Here is a 21346-nt window from a genome sequence, read left to right as displayed (position 1 = left end):
CAAATACTAATTGACCTAAGGGAGGAAAGGGTGGCCCGGCTGGCACTGCCCTGCTGATTTGCTTTTCCACTCTGCCTACATACAATGCTTGCATAGCGGCGCCAGCCAGGGAAGCAAGGCGCTATTAAATCAACAGGTTTTCACTAGACCCTCTCAGGGTCTTACACACTGTCCTCTGTTTGAGACAACTGAAAGCTTCCTGGAACTGCAGCTTCGTGAGAATTCTCTACATTCGATTTGTTCCTAGGGTGAAAATGGGAAGTCGCTGGGCTGCACAGAATCCTGCGCTGTTTCAAAGAGAATACAGTGGTGATGAGCGGGCTTGCATCCAGATGGCTGTCATACTTTCTTGGTTCTGCTACCTGGAACCTAAATGACCAAATGACATCACCTCTTTATGCCCCAGTTTCCCCTGTGTGATAGAGATGACAATGGTGGCAATAACACAAAGGTGACATAAATGGCATAAGAAGAAGAACCCACGCACAACTCCTCAGCACAGCTTCAGCAGTGCCCCCACTGGCCAGCCGAACACTGTGCAACTTCTTTATACGTCAAACCTTGACCATTTGGAGATAAATCTTTAGTGGACATTGATAGCAAATCAATCTGGTAGGACAGGTTAAAGCCCTGCCTCTCAGCATTCACTTCAAACTATATGAAAAAAAAAATGTGCCAAAGTTCATGACCCATGGGGAGGGCCGGGGAGAAGCAGTGTGGTCTAGAAACTTAACGGCCTAAGCACATCACAGGAACTCTGCCATTTTTCACTGCGTTTGAAACTTATTTTAAAACTTGATTAGTTTTTATATTTTTTCCTAAGCTGAAGACGCATCCTTCAAGACCAGGGCCTCAGCCTGGAGCACGTTCTGTGAAAACAACTTCTGGAGAGACGATCTAGCCAAATGGCAGCCTCCATCACTACCCTCTACAGAAAACTACTCACAAGGATGTTTCTCCCTGATCACAGTGACACTTTGAAGATTTCAAACATCAGCTGAGATGGAAGAGAAGCTCATCTTCCGAAAACATCATTTTTCTGAACTAACCACCCCTCGAAATCCTTTATCGGTTTAAATGGTTTCCAGTGCATGCGGAATCAGCCCACGCCAGAACGAGGGGCTGTGATGAAAGAGCGAAATAATGTTTCACAATAAAAGTCTTCAATCATCCAGAGAGCAGGCATTAGAGACAGCCATAGTGCAAGGAAACCATACGGATCCATAAGGCTACTCCACTGAAACATGCAATTCAATTTTAAATACGCTAACTCCTAAAATGCATTGGTAAATTGAAGTGGAGGAAAAGAGGAGCATGGAGAGAACCAGAGACACGAGTAGACATCCTGCACCCTGCAGGAAGCCATGCCATCTCCTGAAGCCATATGTGCAACCCAACTGGTCTAACACATCTCTTCAACCACACAGACTCACGAACCAGACTGTCGACTAAAGCCCAGCGCTAAAGCTGTTTCTTTCTGAGTGCACTCAAGAGGCTAATTCTCACGTTTTGCAGCTAGAGGCAAATTCTCTTACAGGAGATGCCAAGTTCCAGTGGTTCTCCAATCTCACAGGCTTATTTTGATTTCTATTTCCTGTGTCATCCTGCTTAAAAAAAAAATAGCACAAAATATTGAAGTCAGTGCCTTCCACTAACTCACCCACCATGGGAATTTTAGTATTTTGGGGTGCACTGGTTGGTACTGTGTGTCAACTTGACACAAGCTAGAGTCATTAAAGAAGAAGCAGCCTCAGCTGAGGAGATGCCTCCTTGAGATCCTGCTGTAAGGCTTTTTCTCATTTAGAGATCAATGGGGGAGGGTGCAGCCCATGGTGGGTGGTGCCATCCCTCGGCTGGTGGTCCTGGGGTCTATAAGAAAGCAGGCTGAGCAAGCCAGGGGAAGCGAGCCAGTAAGCAGCATCCCTCCAAAGCCTCTGCATCAGCTCCTGACTCCAGGTTCCAGCCCTGTCTGAGCTCCTGTCCTGACTTCCTGCAATGATGGACAATGATCAGCAAGTACAAGCCAAATGAACCCTTTTCTCCCCAATTTCCTTTATGGTCATTTATGGTGTTTCATTACAGCAATAGAAACCCTAATTAAAGATCGTGTTTGGGCCACCAATAGCATCTGAGTGTAGATGTCTCTGCAAGGTCCTGACTTCAGTCCCTGTGGTTCCATGCACAGATGAGGCAAGAAATCAGACACCGGAAGGCACTGTTAGGTCTCACTTACACGTGAATGTAAAACAGAAGTCACAGAAGCAGAGGGTAGCGTGGAAGTTACCAAAAGCTTGTAGGGAGTAGAAATGGGAAAGAGAAGGCCAACTATCCAAAGTCTCAGTTTTATAAAGAAAGGGGGTTCTGGGGATATACAATACAGCACAGCTCTTACTGCTAACAACATTGTGTTGTGCCTTAAAAGTATTAAAGAGTTAGATCTTAGGCCGGACGATGGTGGCGCACGCCTTTAATCCCAGCACTCAGGAGGCAGAGGCAGGCGGATCTCTGTGAGTTCGAGACCAGCCTGGTCTACAGAGCTAGTTCCAGGACAGGCTCAAAAGCCACAGAGAAACCCTGTCTCGAAAAACCAAAAAAAAAAAAAAAGTTAGGTCTTAAATTAAGTGCTCCCACAAAGAACAGATATTAAGATACTACTAGTAAGGCCATGAAGGAAATGTTGGAGGCTACTTTCCTGTCGCTGGGAAGACACCAGGACCAAGGCTACTTATAGCAGAGTTTATCAGGGGCTGTGGTGGTTTAAATGAGAATGGCCCAAACAGGTTCACATGTTTGACGGCCTCGATCCCAGTTAGTAGAAATGTCTGGGAAGGAGTAGAAGGAGTGGCCTTCTTGGAGAAAGTGTATCACTGGGGATGAGCTTTTGGAATTCCCAGCTGTTTCTTTCTCTGTTTCCTCCTGCTTTCAGATAAGGACCCACGTTCTCAACTGCTGCTCTATTGCCATGCCCGCCTGCTCCCCGCTCCCTGACTCTAAGGCCCCAGTAAATTCATTCTTCTATAAGATGCTCCGGTCATAGTGTTTCACAGTGGTAGGAGAGTAACTAAGAGAAAGGGGATGAACATGTCCACTGCCCTCCTGGTGCCAGAGGCTTCATGGCTATGTAGGAAGTTAAGGTCTACCAGGCGGAGAGATGAGTCAACCTGGAGTCTGCCTGGTGCTGCCAGAGGTCCTGATTATGCCAGGGTGATTTCTATTTACTCTGCAGAAAGTAACTTTTAAAATACAGACCATAAGTGAACATGAGTTTTGTTCATCCTTGGCTGATCCATTGCTTTCCCTGCCTCACAATATTCAACTTTTCCCTGAAAGCTCTGACTGACCTAACAGGAACTAAAACATAAAACAGACATTTTCCCTTTACAGGAAGAAGATTTGAACTCAGGACTCGACTCTGAAGGACACCAAGGCACATACTCACCTGCATCTGGGATATAGTTAAAGGGTATCGGAATAATATCCAGGTAACACCTTCGCTGCAAGGCGGGATGGTAAGAGAGCCTTCGTAGACCCAGTAATCCCGCAGAAGAGGGTCTGTGCAAACACAGGGGCCAGTTAGAAGGGGCAAGCTGCTTAAGATGCCAGCAATGAAGTCCAAAATGCAGTCTGTCACTTCTCAGGTGGGTGAGAGCCTCACATGCAGAGTCTTAAACTACCATTTGCGAAGACAATAATCAATGAAAAACATCATATTTACAGAAATTTCTATCAGTGGCTCACTAGACATATCTATCAAGGTTAATATAGTAAGGAAACTATTACCCATTTTTTACATTAGTTGTTCACAGCTGATATCTATTGAACTATGTGTCAAGTACTATGTAGAGGAGTATAAATCAATTTATTGAGTCTTCACAGCAACGAAATGAGACACATTAGCCCTATTTTATATAGGGAAACCGAGTTACAGAATGTTAGTAATTTGTCCAAGATAATACAAAACCGGCAGAGGATTTGAACCCAGGCAGTCTGCTTTCAAAGGCTGTGTTTTTAAACATCCTGCTCAAGCTATCTCTACACTGCTCCTTCCGCAGCATGGTACTAAAATCCTAATGTGATAAGAAAAAAAAGTCACAGATCTGAACTCCTTGGCATTGCCTAAGAGGAATTCAGGATTAACTATACCAAAGTAGGTATTCAATCTATGAGGGAAACTAGCTTGTGGCAGAGCAGGTAAGTGTAGGAGGATGATACAATGTATCAATCAATTTGGTTTTCTTTGAAATACTATGGAACAGCACACAATTTAAATAGAGAAACGTTTATTAAAAAGAACACCTTGAACTACAAGTTATATTCAGAGTGTTTTGTGTCTAATTATTACCTGTGCATAAATACGATTAGAGCATTTAAATCATGATGCTGTAAGGAAATGACCTTATAAAATTTGATAGAAAGCTGATTTCATTCTGGTAGCCTGGTAGTCTTAGAAGTATGTCAGTTACTCGATAGCCATGGGTCCTTTACACTGAGGTGGCAACTTCACACTTTACAAATGATGTCACTGAGAATGTTCTCTTCAGAATAAGGTAGCTGTGGCGAGGGTTTCCTAACATTCGAAAGGTTTCCTGCCTTATCAACAGTGATCTGAAACTACACCTGCTATAGAGAAGAGAAACTACAAAGCTGCCTCACTAACTAATAATGTGCAGTTTATTAACTAATAATGTGTGGCCACGGGCACCCTAAGATAAACCATGTGCAGTGACACGGTTAAAGGACATTTCAGGCCACCAGAGACAGGCTTACCTGGTAATAAAGTGTTGGGATTGAAGCAGGGTATTGTTTTGGATTTTCCCTGAAAAAGGAAAAGCAACTCAGGACATGTTAATGCAAAATTGTATAAATTTTTGAGTAAAAATTATTAAAACTAAAGAGCTACACTAAAGTCTTTCGTGATGATCTCATCATGTCCCAAAATTACTGAGTAGCCACTTTTCCCACTGGAGTGAGATCAGTCGGATCCAATAAAACACACCTGCTCTGAGTCGATGGCTGCTTGCTTTTGAATTTAAATTTTTCTTATAATGCCTGGTGTAGAATGTACAGCTGGTGCCTAGCAGACCCACAGAAACATTTTTACTAAAACACACGCCATAGGAAAAGTTGGCAGAGAAAGCATGTTCCTCACCTTCGAGTCTCAGCAGGGTCAGGCTTCTCAAAGCCTTGATACCCTAACTTCAGGACAAGCCATTGGCTGCCTTCTGGAGACGGCCTCTGAACCTTTGGAGTATCCCCACCCTTGGTAAGATGTTTTCATATACCTGACGCCTTGGGCCATGCCACATTTGAGGAGAACTCCTGTGGTTTTCAACCTGGCCCTTGGAGGCTGCTACACTAGTGTGAGCCAGTATGTGTAGCCCAGAAATGGATGGATGCCTTGTTTGACTCAGTGATAGAAATGACAGCAGGGTTGAAGATGCCAAGCGAAATGAATGAGGCAGTTCACACTTAAATGACCAGTCCCTGACATCAAGGGCCTTGAGAGCTCCCTAGTTCACAATATACTGGGATTACTGGGGGCCCAGAAGGAACATCAGTAAGATTGCTCCAGGTCCCCCTAGACTTCAGCCCACGTCCCTTTCCCAGTACCACACTGTAATAAACCACAATTGTTAACTCTAGCATTTATTCAGAGTCCCGTACATCCCTTCTAGAGATTTATCAAGGCTAGAGACGGCTGCTGGGAACTCACATAGAACTTCTAACTAATGGCTTACCTTATACTGGATGTCCTGGAGTATCTCAGTCACAGCCTTCAAGCCAACATGCTCCTTCCCTATCTGAAATACATAAAGCACAAACCACAAACAAAGCATTTTGAATGCTTAGCTTTTATCCAAAATAACTACCAGACACAAGGCTCCAGTCTACCTGAATGGCCTTCTTGGGAAGGAGTGACCTTTCTGTTAATGGTCAGGTCAATAACTAAAGGTAACTGAAGTTTTAAAAGCCTGTGCAACCTCATCTTGCTACAGATATTTATAACTGGTGTCGTATGCAAATATAAAAGCATAAATGGAGCCGGGCGGTGGTGGCGCACGCCTTTAATCCCAGCACTTGGGAGGCAGAGGCAGGCGGATCTCTGAGTTCGAGGCCAGCCTGGTCTACAAGAGCTAGTTCCGGGACAGGCACCAAAGCTACAGAGAAACCCTGCCTCCAAAAACCAAAAAAAAAAAAAAAAAAAAAAAAGCATAAATGGTTGCTATAGAAAAATGCCATAAGTAACTCCAAATTAAAGTGATGAAATAGGCATCTAAACTCTTGTCTGGTTTTTGTTTGTTGGTTGGTTGGTTGGTTTATTTGTTTGTTTGAAGACAGGCTCTCTCTAACTAGCCCTGGCTTGAAATCTGGTATGTAGGTCAGGCTAGCCTCAGACATTAGCCTGCTTCTGCCTCTGCCTCCTGGGTGCTAGGATTAAAGACAGGCACCAGCATGCCCAGATTTTTCATTTCTATTTATTTACATACTTTGCCTTGTATTCTTGCCTTTGACATTTAGAGAGTTAGGTCATAAATACTTCATCAAAGTTGAAATTTTTCATTAACTCATAAGTGGATGTAATGCTTCATATGTCAAAGTTATCAAAATTAAAACATCTCTTGATTACTGGTTATCACTGTTCAATAACTTCTTCATTCTTAGTAAAATAAGACTTTTTGAAAGATTTCTAATTTAAATATATATTTATGTATATATATTTATACATTTATATACCATATAACAGATAATTGCATTTTATACATTATAATTATTAATGTATAGCTAAATATTAAAATATATGGTATAATTATATATATTTATGTGTGTTGTATATGATTATATATAATATATGTACTATATATATTTTAAAACTGATACTTGAAATATGTTTTCTGACACTTAGTGTCTTGTCTTTGTAAATGTTTGGTGCCACCTGATTTTGAACTGCTTCCAGTGCACTGTAACAATGGAGAGGAAGAGCAGACATTATCTCAGCTAGACAGGCACTGCCACGCGAGGTGTTTCCTGTGTGCGCGCGTCTGCAGAATGACCTGTAAGGAGCTAATGTAGCTATCAGCACACACACCCTGTTTATCCCAATGTTGACAATGAAATGTGCAGGAGAAAGAAACAATGAACCCAAGAATGGCCAATCAGCTCCATGTCATAAAAAGAAAAAAAAATCCTGAGACAGGCTCTAAAAACAGAAAATAAAATTTCTAAGGTTTAAAGAGCAAAAGCTGACATCTCAACCAGAAACCTCCTTTGGTCTCGAGGAGAAGTGGACCTTCCTCACTCTCAATGGTTTCACCTGGAGGTAGCTCTTGCAGGCATGACTGAGTGGTCTGATCAGTTTTCTCTTCCTGAACCTCCTGTCAGACCCTAAGCACTGAGGAGTCCACATCAGAACAACGGAAAGCCGCACAGCACAGTGGTCCAGCCGTGAGCTCTCCTGCTGCCCTGACCGGCTCAGCTCCTCGCCCTGACGCTGCCATATTCAGCTCCTGAAACGGCTGCTTTCCTTAACCTCTTTTCCTCCTTCCTGTCATTTTGAAATTTTCAACTCCAAGAGGCCACTCTTTCTGACCAAGCTTTTATACCCACCCAGCCTCCGGTCCTCTGGCTGTTAGCAGCCAACATACTCGGCCCCTTCATTCATCCTTTCTCGTTAAATTGAATGACATCTTTCAGTCCACTCTCAGGTCTTCCATCCCTTTATCCCCCTAAATCACCCGCTCTTCAATTGATCATCACGACAATCTGCCAGACTTTCCTTTGCTCCTGTGTAAATAGAGAATAATCCCGCACGTGCTGTCCCACCTAATCCAGGCCATCCAGCCTTCGGTGGGTTTGTCTCATTGACTATTATCTCTCTCGCCTGGCTGTTTCAAAGGCAAACCCTGCACTCAGGTCCCTCTTACTTTACAATGTGCTTTACAAGTTTCGAAAGGCTGATGGGCACCAAACATGAGTATCCCCAACTTCCCGCCTCTCTTCACCTGAGAGAGTAGCTGCTCTATACAAGGCTTTGTATCAAAGACGCCAAGGGAGAGGTCCTCTGCCCCACACCGGCCCTTCTCCTCGTAGATGCTTCTGCATTAATCCTCCAGCCTCCTTTCTGTATTTTCAGACTGCACTAGCTCATCATGCGCAGAAGGAAAGTATCAGACCTCAGATCTCAAAACTTGCCACCTGCTTTTGCTCCTTTAGCCCTTCCTTGTCCGAGCCAAGCTTTTAGAATCAAGTCAGCAAGCGGCACCCCACTTCCTCCTCTGGTGTCCATGGCTGAGGCCAGCGCTCCAGCCTGGGGTATTGAGAATTCCTTTATTCCCTGCTTCACCCAAAGCTCCTCAGCCACTCCTTACTCGGTGAGAGTTCACTCTCACAGGTTAGGTAACTCTTTCCTGAGAAAAATCAATTTTTGCACAGCCACCTGCATCTTTCCTCACACCAATGGATAGAGGTGAGGACAACTGTGTGTGTTCTGGAGCTTTCCGTGGCCACAAGCTTGTTCCAGGGGCTAGTCCCAGGAGGCTAGGTTTGCAATTCAGCCCCCCACCCCCACCCCGTAGTCCTCAGACCACTACACATGGAGGATCCGACAGTGGGAACATTAAATGATCATACCTAATTCAATTCACAAACCCACTGTGTACCAAGTCTAAAGTGGAGCTCCCCTGTTCTCATGTCCCCACACACGATGACTTGCTTGTGTTCCTCTGTTTATGATCCTTATTCTTACTCCTAAATGACGGCACAAAGCCTTCCACTGCCTCAACTTTGCCTGCTTGATGCTCCACTCACATTTCCAGGTTACAGAAAAGAGAGGACTTTTTAAAGTTAATTCTTCAATACACTAAAATTAAAAGCATTCTGCCAATAATTTCTGATTCTTTTCTGCCTATATAATAGTTGCAAAACTAAACAAGTGTAGCTTCGTGCCTACGTAAGCATAAAGTAGAGAGCGGGAAGAGAATTCAATTTAAATTGCAAAGATTTGCTTTAAATCAGCCCATGGGCCTCAAGTGTTCTTCTTCTGAGACGCAAGAAATTGCTAAAATTCCCAAGGACCAAGTTTCTACTTTATAGCTCAGGGGTTCCATTGTATGCGTCTGCTAAAACATTGAGCATTTTCTGTCATCACAGCTCAGTGCCCAGCTTAGATTGCTAAGTCTGCCATGGCCTTTGCCAGTCTTATTTTATCATTGCTTTCTACAAAGCATTTCAAATCATCTTTGAGCAAAAATTATTAATAACAAAAAGACAAGGTGATTGTATTATTATTATTTCTTAGATTTTTTTTTAGAAAGTCTGGATCTAAGAGAGAGAGAAACTCTGAATTCTTTTTTCCTGAATAAAATGAATTCTGACTTCAGAAGACATTGTCTAACTTGTTTCTCCAAAGGCCCCAAATACCATTCTGAAGAAAATAACAAAAAAGTGAAGTGTTTTATAAAAGAAAATCTTATGAAGGGTTAAATTATCAGTGTTTATCTGTGTTTCATTTGAACTCCAAGTAATAAAATTGTGATTAAATAATTTGACCAAATGACTTCAAGAAAGCGTCTCTAAGCCATGTGCCCTCACAGCAGGACCATTTACCTGAACAAACAGGGCGATGATGGCGATGCCGTGGGGCTTCCCAACCGCCTCGTCGATGCTGCCGAACAGCGTGGAATTCCAGTGGATCAGATGGAGCTGAAGAGAGAACACAGCGTCACTTAGCATCCACCTCCGAAAACCAGGCACTCAGAATCTCCACGGTGTCCAGTATAGAAGAACCACAGTCAGTCAAAATAGACTACTACCCCAAGCAAAGTTCTCTGTAAGAGTCTCCCTCCTTCTGTCCAGCTCAGGGAGACTCAAAGTTCCACACCTGATGAGCTGTCATTCTCCAAATCCAGGCTGTGGATGGCAAGGGAGCAAAACCACAGGTCTAGACAAATGGTTGCTCATTGGAAGGATGGAGGCAGGGTGTGTGCACCTAGTGGTAGAGAGGTAGGCAGAGAGATAAATAGCCGAAGTGTAAACCCTAGCACCAACAGAGAGGGGAGATTGGATTGTGACCTCCATATAAAAAACCTAAAAAGCCATTCTCAAAATCTGACAGATTATTTCAATTACCTGAGAATATCCAGAAACAGCAAACTGCTGGGAGGAGGGGAATGTATTTTTAGAAAAAGGCCATTTCTTCAACGACAGATACAATCTTATCTGTGAGGTAGGGGAGGTGTGGAGGAACTGGGAGGAATAGAGGGAGAAGAAACTAAAATAATGATAGATCGTATGAAAAAAAGAATCTGTTTTCAATAAATGAAAAAAATAAAGCTGACCACTAGAGGGAGGCAGCAGAATCAGCATTGGAATCAGCAACCGGAGGCCAGGCTGCGAAGACAGACTCACCAGGACTGCAACGGTCCAGTGTGACCAATCAAGGCATCGCCTTTCTCAGCCTCCTATTCTCAATTAACAACATGCCGAATCATTCTAAGCTTTCTCCTGTGGCTGCAACAATGGCTGTCAAAAGCAGCCCCGTGGTACAGATAAGAGGCCGTGGCTCTTGTTCGATCGATAAAGCTCCGAGCCCTCCCTCCAGCAGAAGGAAATCTTTATCCATCACATAACAGAATTTAAAGGTTGTCTTCTTCTCATAAAATACCATGGGGAACTTTTTTTCCAGAAACAAAACATTCATCCCCTTTTTAAAAGCATGACTTTTTGTTTTCTGCCTGTTTGGGGGTCTGACGTCTACTTTGGCTTGCTGTTCTTCCCAGCTCAGTCAGTCATTGCTTGTACCTGCCCTCCAGGGGCCTGGGCACATTTTTCTAAACACAGTAATAGCTTTAAGGGGCCACTCTGTGCACAGTTAACGGTGACTGTTGCAAAAAGAGCCCTGTACACAGAGGGGGCAGAGCGGGGCCTTTTAGTAAAGGAGCCTTACAAACTCCAGCCGCACTGACAGTAGGTGTCTTGATACGTAATGAAGATGGCACGTGCCTTTGTGTTCTCCCTCCCAGTAACCTTTAACTACAACGTAATTCTGATAAAAAAACATCAGGCAAAACATCTGGCCAGGGTATCTCAGGACGGTCGAGACCATCAAGAAGAATGTAAGAACGTGGTCCAGGCGAGAGGAGGCAGAGACCACCAGAGCAGAGTAATAAGGTGTCGCAAACTGGAGTCTGAGACATAAGGAACTTCCATAAAAATTAAGGAAAACCAGAATGAAATGCAGACTTCATGAAGGATCAGTGTTAGCATAATAATTCTAACAAATGAATGCTGATAGGTGAAAATTGCTATGAGTCACATAGAAAACTTTTATATTACCTTCACAATTTCTCTGCAAATCTCAAATTGTTGTAACAATGGTGATTCTTCTTTCCCTTGAAGGAAAATAAGGGAGACACTAGCGTTTCGGCCCACCCGACATAAAATGGGCAGCAGCTGTCTGTGGTCCCCACATGGCTAGCACAATAAAACAAAACAAAAGTAGCAAGAGAATCTCTGCAACCTATTCTCCTTGGTCCTCCTGGGTCTCCACCCATCGCCAAATATACTCATAATCACATGTACTGGAATTGGTAGGGTACACGATTTTGTTCATAACCTTGTCTGTCTAATTCACCTGAGGTAAGCAAGCTTGACCTAGCTGCAACCATTTCTGAGTTGCAACCACCATGCCTGCCCGAGTAGCCACCATTTTCCTGCACCATTATCTCCAGTTTATTGGCATATGGTTCTATGACCAGACCCTGGCATTGCCACCACCAGGAAGGTGCCCGATAGCTCTACTGCCACTTGAAGTAAACCAAGTAACCACAACATGGAAGAAGCCAGCGTCCATGACCACCGTCTAGGCCCCCTCCCTCTTACCTGAGTGTAATGCAATTTTAGTTAGTCTTATTAAATAAAAACCTGGATGATGAAAACTGAACAATCAGAGAAGGAGGAGCAGTCAGCCATTACATTTCTTCTCCAAATGCTCAGACCAAATAGGCAAGATCCTGTCTCTACAAATCCTCAGACTGAATGCGCCGAGCTCCTGTCTCCTCCTGCCTTATATTCCTCTCTCCACCCAACCATATCGCTTCCTGTCTCCACCTTTTAGAGCTGGGATTAAAGACATGCAGCTACCAAGTACTGGGATTAAAGGTGTGAGCCATCACTGTCTGGCTCTGTTTCTGTTTTAGACGGGATCAATCTCATGTAGCTCAGGGTGGTCTTGAACTCACAGAAATCTGTCTGCCTCTGTCTCCTGAGTGCTGGGATCAAAGATGTATGACACCACCACCTGACCTCTATGGCTAACTAGTCGCTTAGCTCTGCACTCTGATCTTCAGGCAAGCTTTATTTGTTAGATCACAAACAAAATATCACATTAATCACAAGCCATGGAGATCCACCAGTTTGTCGCCCATTTTTGGCCACACTTTCATCTCTGAGTCCTCGGGTGCTTTATAATACTCTAGCTGCCTGATTCTTCAGCCTCCAGGCTTCTTCCGCCTCTGGCAGCCAGGTTTTCTCATGGGATTTTCCCAGAACACTCCCCTTTCCTGTCTTGTAACCACAGCACAGTCTGTTCGCATCTCAAAGGCTTGATTTATTCCGATTATGTCTGCTCTCCCCAGCCCTTCCTTTATTCCTACCGTTTTCACAGTTCTTCCTTAGAAGAATGTTGGAAGAGGGGCTAGAAGGAAAGGGGGTCAGACTGCGAGGTGCTTTAGATTTTGTCACGATTCTAATGTGGAAACACCAGGCCAGCATATGATTACATTGGTAACATGATGCTACTGAGAAGCAATCGAATTTTTCCAACAACCTCTTTTCTTCGAGGGCCTTTCTTGCAGTGGGGCGAATGCACCAGAGGCTGGAATACAAGCAAGGTGGGACCATGGGAACTACAGCTGAAAAACTGCAATAGGGCTATGTGCTGGTAGCTTTGGGTGGGAAGAGAAGTAGGGCATGAGTCAAGGCTTTGCTGTGTAAGCCAGGCTAGCATAGTACTTACTACAGAGCCCAGGCTAGCCTCAAATTCACAGCAACTCTCCCTCCTCAGCTCCGGAGGCTGAGATTACAGCAGGCATGCACTACCATGCCCAGCTTTTGGTATAGTTGCTTTTATGAGTTAGGTTGTTATAGAGCGAAGCTATAGAGCTCATTTTGGCCAAACAGCAGTCCAAATGCTGTTGGGAAGGTGTTTTGTAGCTCTGATTACTACTTAAATTAACAGACATTGAGAAAACCTAGTTACCCTCCGTAGCATTGGTGAGCCTTATCCACTGAGTTGAATGCCATGAGACCAAATACTTAAGTCCCTAAAAAGAAAAGAATCCTGCCTCCAGGACAAGACAAAATTCTACAACAGTTTCTCACTAAACCTCCAACTACAATGCCAATTTCTGCAAAAAATTTCTTACCTCCAACTTGCCCTGGGGATTTGGGTCTCGCCACCCCTCTGTCACAGAGACCAACTCCATAATTTAAAACGCCTGCTGTCTCCCTCCTTTCTTCCCTCTTCTTCCTCCCTTCTCCTTCACCCCACCCTTTCTTACTCCTTCAGTTTGCCTGAAGAAAAGAGAGTGATGCAGGTTGTACAAGCCAAAGAAGAAGAGAGAGCAGTGGGGATTACATCTGAAGAAGAGTAGCAGTGGGAGGATGAGGAGAAGGCCTGGTGGCTAAATGGGCATCACAGCAAATCTAGGACTGAACAGAAGGACGGGGAGGGGCAAGCAAAGCTCCCACGACAGACAGCATCCTCAGCTCTGCTCCTACTGGTTTTTATCACACGCCTCTTCAGTCAGTTTCTGCCACACACCACAGAACACACAATGCATACAGTACTCTTTCTCATCATGGTATCTTTTCCATATTTACCTGTAGTCAAAAAAAAATCTGAGCAGAAATTATTACCACAGTCATTGCTATAATTTAACCTTTTAATTGTTAGTTATTGTTACTCTATACTGTGTCCAATTCATAAATCCCTCTATCATTGGTATTTATGTATATTAGAAGACAGTTCATACACACAGGGTTAGAAAGATCCAGTTTCAGTCATCTACTAGAGGTCTTGGAACCAATACCCCCAGATAAGGAGAGGAGACTTCGTTAACGTGATCATGCATAAATACAATCTTTATAGAACGGGCACATATTGTTCTAATGGAGGTAGTTCAACAAAGGACTCTAGACGCAAATGGATTTGAATTAAAGTCTACACACCAAGGCTGTAGTGATGAAGCAACTCGAAAGGGAGGTGCAGCCACGTTTCCCCCATTGTCTTCTGAGAGGTCCAAGCAGACAGCTATCGTGAGTGGAAGGGCCTTGGTAGATAAACTTCAAAGGCAGACATGGAGACAAGTGCAGGCTTGCTGGGGGCGTGTCTGAGGACTCCAAGGGCAGCAGGGAAAGACTGCAATCTGCATGCCTGCATCTCTGAGCTCTCAGAAGCAAGGGGCTCTGGCAGACCTCAGCCAGGAATCACAGGCTGACTCTCCTTTCAGCCCCGCAACCGCAGCAGCCCTGTGAGCTTCAGAAGTCACCTCTGCCTTTGAGCGTCAGGTCCTCTGCAAGCTAAGGAGCACTGTACTTCATAAGCCTGGTTTATTCCCTGCTCTGCCCCCCGTGCTCACACCCCCTCTATGCCCATCCTGTTTTGCTGGCATTAGCACTGCTTATGTGTAGCCAGTGAGGGCACTGAAGCAGGGAGTTCTGGGGGTGGAGGGCAGCTTTCCCGCTTACAGCACTGCTTACTGCTCCTAAGAACTAGTTGTCACTGTTACTGTATCTGCGGCAGGGCTTCAGATGGCCCACTGTGCGGAGTCACCTAACTCCTTCAAAGGACACTGGAATAAAGCTGACCCCCACCCTGTCAGGAGCCGTGTCCCCCCAAAATTTACAGGAAGCACCGCTGCGAGGAGCTTTTGCAGAGGGCTTCACTTTCCAATTGTATTGAGAATAGTCTTATTGAGCAAGCCTATCTCACACCCTATCTCACACCCAAATTAACTGTTAATAGAGAGCCTCTGTTAAGGGAACCTGCCTCACATTCCAAACTATCTAGGCAACTAGGTGTGTCACCTTGTGACTTCCCGACCAAGGAATCGTGACCTGACCCATCGTAACCCCTCGGACTACGTGACGAGCGTGATGAGCGTGGAACCACGTGGCAAGACCCCATGCCCCAGCCCCCCAAGCTCCCCATCCAGGGGCTATATAAGCTGTAACCATGACCCTAATAAACGGAGGCTTTGACAACATAAGCAGAGCCTCCTTTCTCTCATCAGCCTGTGTCTTTTAGGTGGTGCCTCTCCGTGACCCTGGAATAACTGGCCAGCCAGGCGGGTTACAAACCCTAGACAGAGTAACCCGTCGAGGCGGCTACAGTGGCGCCCGAACCAGTGACTCGGAGCACGGTTAACTTCCCGGACGACGATGCGCAGTCCCGGGACAACAACAAGAAATAGAAGATTCTGCAGCTGTAGAACTCGGACAGATCTGCAGGATAAGGTAGGCGCAGGTTCGCTGTCGTCCCACAAGACATGGGCCATTCGCTTTCAAAGGAAGAGAAATTCATAAAGGAATTTAAACAATCACTCAGGGTGAGAGGAGTAAGAGTAAAAAAAAGAGATTTAGTTGCATTTTTTTGTTTTATAGATGAAATATGCCCCTGGTTAGTTTTAACAGGCCCAGAAATACACCCTGTTCTCCGTGTCTTCCTTAGTCAGCCAAAAAGGACTCCGCAGCCACTGCCCTATGCTCTGACTGCTCCCGATAGCTTGCCTTTGATTCAGAAATTGTTCAATACAAAGCCGCCCTTAAGGCCCAGATAGAAGGTCTCAAACAAGTTCTTACATTGTAGCATGAACTCTCAGACCTTTCCTCTCAGATTCAGGACTTACAATTCACTATGGAAAAAGGCAGGATTTTAGACAAACGGGCAAACGGAGCTAGACAAGCGAAAGCTGCTAAACTCCACCCTGATTCCACAGAAGACACCCTAGGGCTAGAAAGCCTGTGTCTTAGCCGCCTGCCATGTGGAGTGGAGGCTGCCAGACAGTTTGCTTTAAGGAGGTCTGGACTCAGAAAGTTACAACTTCAGGACAATAAAAGGAGATAAATGTGCTTCTTTTCCATTCTAAAATTTTGCTTCTTGGTCAAAAATCTTTAGTTTGTAGGCATATAAATTTATATCTAAGGTAGATTAATTTCAGTACTGTGGTTCTGTAGAAAAGTTTTGTAATCAAAGACTGTGATACATTCAGAGGATTTTTAAAATTGTTTAGGATATCTTGAATTTTTATTTCTTTCTTATAAAGTTGAGGATTGTTCTTTCGAGTTCTGTAAAAAGTTTTGCTATAATTTTAATGTACATTTGCATTAATTTTGTATGTGAGTTTTGTGAGAAATGTTGCTATAATTTTTAATGGACATTTACACTAAATCTGTAGACTGCTTTCAGTGAAATGGTCATTTTTGCTGTTTTCTTCTACTTTGCCAAGAAAATAGGAGATCTTTATTTTCTAATGTCTTAAATTTTTTCTTAAAAGAGTTAAAGTTTTTATCATACAAGTTTTTTCATTTGTACGCCCACTCTTGGGTGGGAGTCGTATTGTCTCAGCTTGTGGTCCTTTCCTGCTTCCAGGTGTTGCTTGAGGGTAGACTGCTGAGACTCAGGACTCAGGCCTCTCACTAAATTTATCGAGGGCCAGAGTTATACTCTAACAAGTGATAATGGTTAAAAATAAAAAACATTTTTGCCTTCACAATCAGAGGTAACAGGACCCAAAAACTTCTATCCTGCTTGCTTGGAGTTACTCCAAGATATTTTATGGTATTCATGGATATTTAAAAGGATGATGTCTCATTTATCCTAGGTGTAAAAGAGATACACTTGGGTTATTTTCAGATTTTGGCTATGATAAAGTAGTTCTGCTATAAACATAGCTGAGCACATGTTTTTATGGTCAAAAAAAACTTTTGTATTTAGGCCCAACAGGGGTATTGATAAGTTTTAAGGTAGATATTTGCCTAATTTTAAAAAAATGGCCGTAATGAGGGACTCCCAATGCTGGGGAGACTCTCACTCAGGTCTCGGGAGGGCACAGCCCCCCCAGTGACTTGCAGGAGACTGTCCTTGCTGCAATCGCATGAGGCCCATGACCCACGTGGGGGAAGAGTTTGGCCTCTAGTGACCTGTAGAGGAAATTTTTAGAAAAAAGACCACAGCCCTGTGGTCCAGGAGGGTCATAAAAATTCCAAAAATCCAGGGATGGTCACAGGGGGACAGCTCCCTGCCTCTCGGGACCACTCCCAGGGTAATCAGCTCGTTCCTAAAACAGTACAGTGATAATCACAGGGGGAAAACTCCCTGTTTCAGGATTGTTATCAGGATTGCAATCTGGTTTTGTCTTCAGCTGGTTCCTAGGGCAGGGTTGCTGAACAGGCTAGCCCTAGATTTTTGATTCTTCTCTTCCTGCTGGAGAAGTCTGGATTTATCCAGGTCTTTCAATACTGTGTATGATCCAAAAGTGACTGCCAGTTTACACCTCCAATGCAAGTATGCACTTCCAGCAATGAAGTTTTTTCTTTACCCACATTTTCTTAAGCATAAATTGTTAATAATAATTTTTAATCTTGGTCATTTTTACAAGGATAAAATAAAATTTCAGAGTTTTAATTTACATTTCTCTGATGGCTAAAGGATATTATGTTTAAACATTTTTTTAAACTGTCTCTCAGTCATTTTTAGGTTCGTCTGTTGAGAGTTTTCAGTTTAGGTTTGTAACAAATATTTTTATTGGATTAAATTTTTAATAACTAATTTTCTGAGTTCTTCATATATTTTTAAAATGGGTTTATGATAAGTAAGGATCTTTTCCCACTCTATAGTCTTGTTATACAAAAGTTTCTCAATTCAGGAGATATAATTTATGGTTTTTCCAAATGTTTGTGCCACTGAGGCTATGTTTGAGATGTGGCAAAGTGTACTTCAAAAAATTTTTCTCTGTGAGGTTCAACATAATTTTTATATGCTGAGGCCTTTGGCTCATTTAAACTTAAGTTTTATACATGGAAATGGATATGGATCTATTTTTATTCTTCTACATGGTGGTGTCTAATGAGGCCAATATCATTAGTTAAAATGCTTCCTTTTTTCATTTTCCTATCTGTGGGACAGACTTGCAACTTAAGAGAATAGCTTATAAGCTTTTAGATATTCAATGGTTAAAGCTCTAGTTATAATATTCTTATAGGAGACCTTGAGCTGCTAGGTAAAATTCTTACAAAAAATAGTTTCCAATAGAGAGCTTAGAAAGCTGCCAAACAGGTACTCAAACAGGTAAAATATAAATCAACAGGTACAGTATATTAATTATAATACAGCTATGGCAAGTATGTATATTAAATATAAAACTTGTTCTACAACAGTTTTATAAAAAATGCTGTTTATGGCTAAACCTTCTCAGTTTTGTCAGTTAAGATATGAAATTCTTAATTTAGAACAGTAGCCTGTCTAATACAAAAGGGCAGGATAAAATCTGGGAGATGGTTTAACAGAATATTGACTATGATCAATGTTTCTTATACTAAACAATAGATTCATCGATAATTTTAAGATCGATTCCTGGACAATTGCCTTTGCTCAATTCAAAGGCCAAAACAAAAATCTTTTCCCAGATGATCATTGCTACGATTCACACACCTGTATTTTGCTAATGTTATAGCTAAAAATCCCTTAAAGGATTTTATGCTAAATTTTACAAATGGCTCTTCCAATGGAAAAACTGCACATATGGCTAATAATTAATAAAAAAAAATTATGGAGCGTACCAAGGCTCCTTAAAAACAACTTATAACAGTTACACAAAGCAACTTATTACAGTTGCACACAGCAACTTATAACAGTTGCACACAGATCCTGATGCAAACGGATCTAACATGATGACACCAAGCTAACCTTTACTAAGGCAAGGTAAAAAGGCCCTTGCAATGCATTATGAAAAAACCCGACCTATATATATTTGGGGTCGAGGAGATGTTTATGCTTTTTTCACAGAAAGAAAATATAAAAGCTAAACCTGATGTCGTGGCTGCAGACACCCCACAGAGGACTTCCCAGAGGAGATTGGAGAGGAATGCTTGGTCCGGTCGGTCTTCTCTGCCCCCAAGGAGGAGTGCCTGATAACAGAACCTGCTACGCCACTCTGCAGGACATCATGCTGCCTTTAGAGAGTCCAGGGAGACTGCTGAGATAATTGCCAGGATGTGCTTCAGATAGCTGACTCCAGCTCACCTCACCCAGGAAGCCCACCTGCCCTGAAGCACAAATGTTGAACTGCTTCTGCAGTCTGCATTCTGTTTGCTTTGCAGCTGAGGTGTAGACTAAACATTTGACTGTTTTAAACTTTGGGACACAAAAAACTCATTTTAATTAAAATACTAACCCCTCTTTACTTAAGAAGGGGGAAGATTGGGGTTTTGACTATTGTTCAGAGACTGGAACTGGTGGTATTTGATAACAACAATGTCTGTCAATGTATGTATTCTTACTGGAATTGACCTAATGATGTTTGTAACTGCTTATAGATGTTGGAAAAGGTTTGACACATGCTGTAAAATGTTTAGGTTTAATGCATATGTTAAAAATTTTAGATTTTGATCCCTTTACACTGCCCTAATTTTTGGCAGGCAGCACTCGTAATCTTATTGTGGAGTAGGCATTTAGGAAGGAGGATATACCTTAGGCCGGACTAAAGGTGAATACTGGGTTTGGAAAACGCCCTTTCTTCTGGTCTGGAGGATGGAGCTATTGGTGCCAAAAATTATATTATTATATCTTTTATTTGAGGAGCTCCTCACAGTCTTTTCATTAATGAAAGATACAGGGGCCCAATGACGGGAATTAGTGTGGACCCTCGCCTGAACAGCACACCATACAGAGGTTGTAGAAACCGGCTCAACATGGCATGGTGCCAGGCACGAGGAGCGCCCTCCACATGGCCTAAGACAGGGTGCCCTGTGGTCAAAGATCTGCTTACTTTAGGTCTTGCTAGATACCCTTTATTTCAGGAGCTCCAGGGACGGGCAACTTATGGCAGGACATCCCCCAACCTAAGACAGGGTCCTGGGAACCCGAGGACGGGTAAGGGGGAAAAAAAGGACCTGGTCCCCACTCGGCGTAAGACTCATAAGGCACCCCTCTGTTCCCAGGAGAGGTAAATTGCTCCACCATCCGGGAGGAGGGTCCCTTCCTTGTCCCAGTCCCTTCTCATTTAGACCTGACACCGGGGTTAGACTCTGACCTGGTGCCCTCCACTTGATAGATGCCTGCTTTTATAAAAGGAAGGGGGATATGTCAGGAGCCGTGTCCCCCCAAAATTTACAGGAAGCACCGCTGCGAGGAGCTTTTGCAGAGGGCTTCACTTTCCAATTGTATTGAGAATAGTCTTATTGAGCAAGCCTATCTCACACCCTATCTCACACCCAAATTAACTGTTAATAGAGAGCCTCTGTTAAGGGAACCTGCCTCACATTCCAAACTATCTAGGCAACTAGGTGTGTCACCTTGTGACTTCCCGACCAAGGAATCGTGACCTGACCCATCGTAACCCCTCGGACTACGTGACGAGCGTGATGAGCGTGGAACCACGTGGCAAGACCCCATGCCCCAGCCCCCCAAGCTCCCCATCCAGGGGCTATATAAGCTGTAACCATGACCCTAATAAACGGAGGCTTTGACAACATAAGCAGAGCCTCCTTTCTCTCATCAGCCTGTGTCTTTTAGGTGGTGCCTCTCCGTGACCCTGGAATAACTGGCCAGCCAGGCGGGTTACAAACCCTAGACAGAGTAACCCGTCGAGGCGGCTACACCACCCCGTGATGGAGGAGTTACTTTCATTTAATAAAGAAACTGCCTTGGCCCATTTATAGGCCAGCCCTTAGGTGGGTGGAGTAAACAGACAGAATGCTGGGAGAAAGAAGCCGAGTCAGTGAGTCGCCATGATTCTCCCACTCCAGACAGACGCAGGTTAAGATCTTTCCTGGTAAGCCAGCTCATGGGGCTACACAGAATATTAGAAATGGGTTAGATCAATATGTAAGAGCTAGCCAATAAGAGGCTGGAACTAATGGGCCAGGCAGTGTTCAAAAGAATACAGTTTCCGTGTAATTATTTCGGGGCATAAGCTAGCCATGCAGGCGGCTGGGTGCCAGGGACGCAGCCCCGCTCCTCCTATTACAACAACCCCAGGCCAGGACCCAGCTGTTGCTGGTCTACGAGGAACCCGGACAGGCTTTGCTTTGAAAATAGATGGTACAGTGGGTAGTCAAGGGTTACCTT

At 43.7% G+C, this 21346-nt stretch overlaps 1 protein-coding gene across 1 annotated transcript in view; it reads right to left on the bottom strand.

Annotated features, from left to right (window-relative positions):
- Ca8 (carbonic anhydrase 8) overlaps positions 1 to 21346 on the bottom strand; it is a 69597-nt gene that overhangs the window by 21549 nt on the left and 26702 nt on the right. The window contains exons 4-7 of the mRNA XM_057791079.1: positions 9604 to 9699; positions 5739 to 5801; positions 4768 to 4816; positions 3440 to 3552 (exon numbers count right to left, since the gene is read on the bottom strand). Of these exons, the coding sequence (XP_057647062.1) occupies positions 3440 to 3552; positions 4768 to 4816; positions 5739 to 5801; positions 9604 to 9699 (321 nt within the window). The remainder of the gene's footprint in view (positions 1 to 3439; positions 3553 to 4767; positions 4817 to 5738; positions 5802 to 9603; positions 9700 to 21346) is intronic.

Source organism: Chionomys nivalis, chromosome 16 (assembly GCF_950005125.1).
Source record: "Chionomys nivalis chromosome 16, mChiNiv1.1, whole genome shotgun sequence".
Taxonomy (NCBI): Eukaryota; Metazoa; Chordata; class Mammalia; order Rodentia; family Cricetidae; genus Chionomys; species Chionomys nivalis.
Note: the sequence above shows the minus strand (reverse complement) of the source record. Positions and strands in the feature narration are given on the sequence as shown.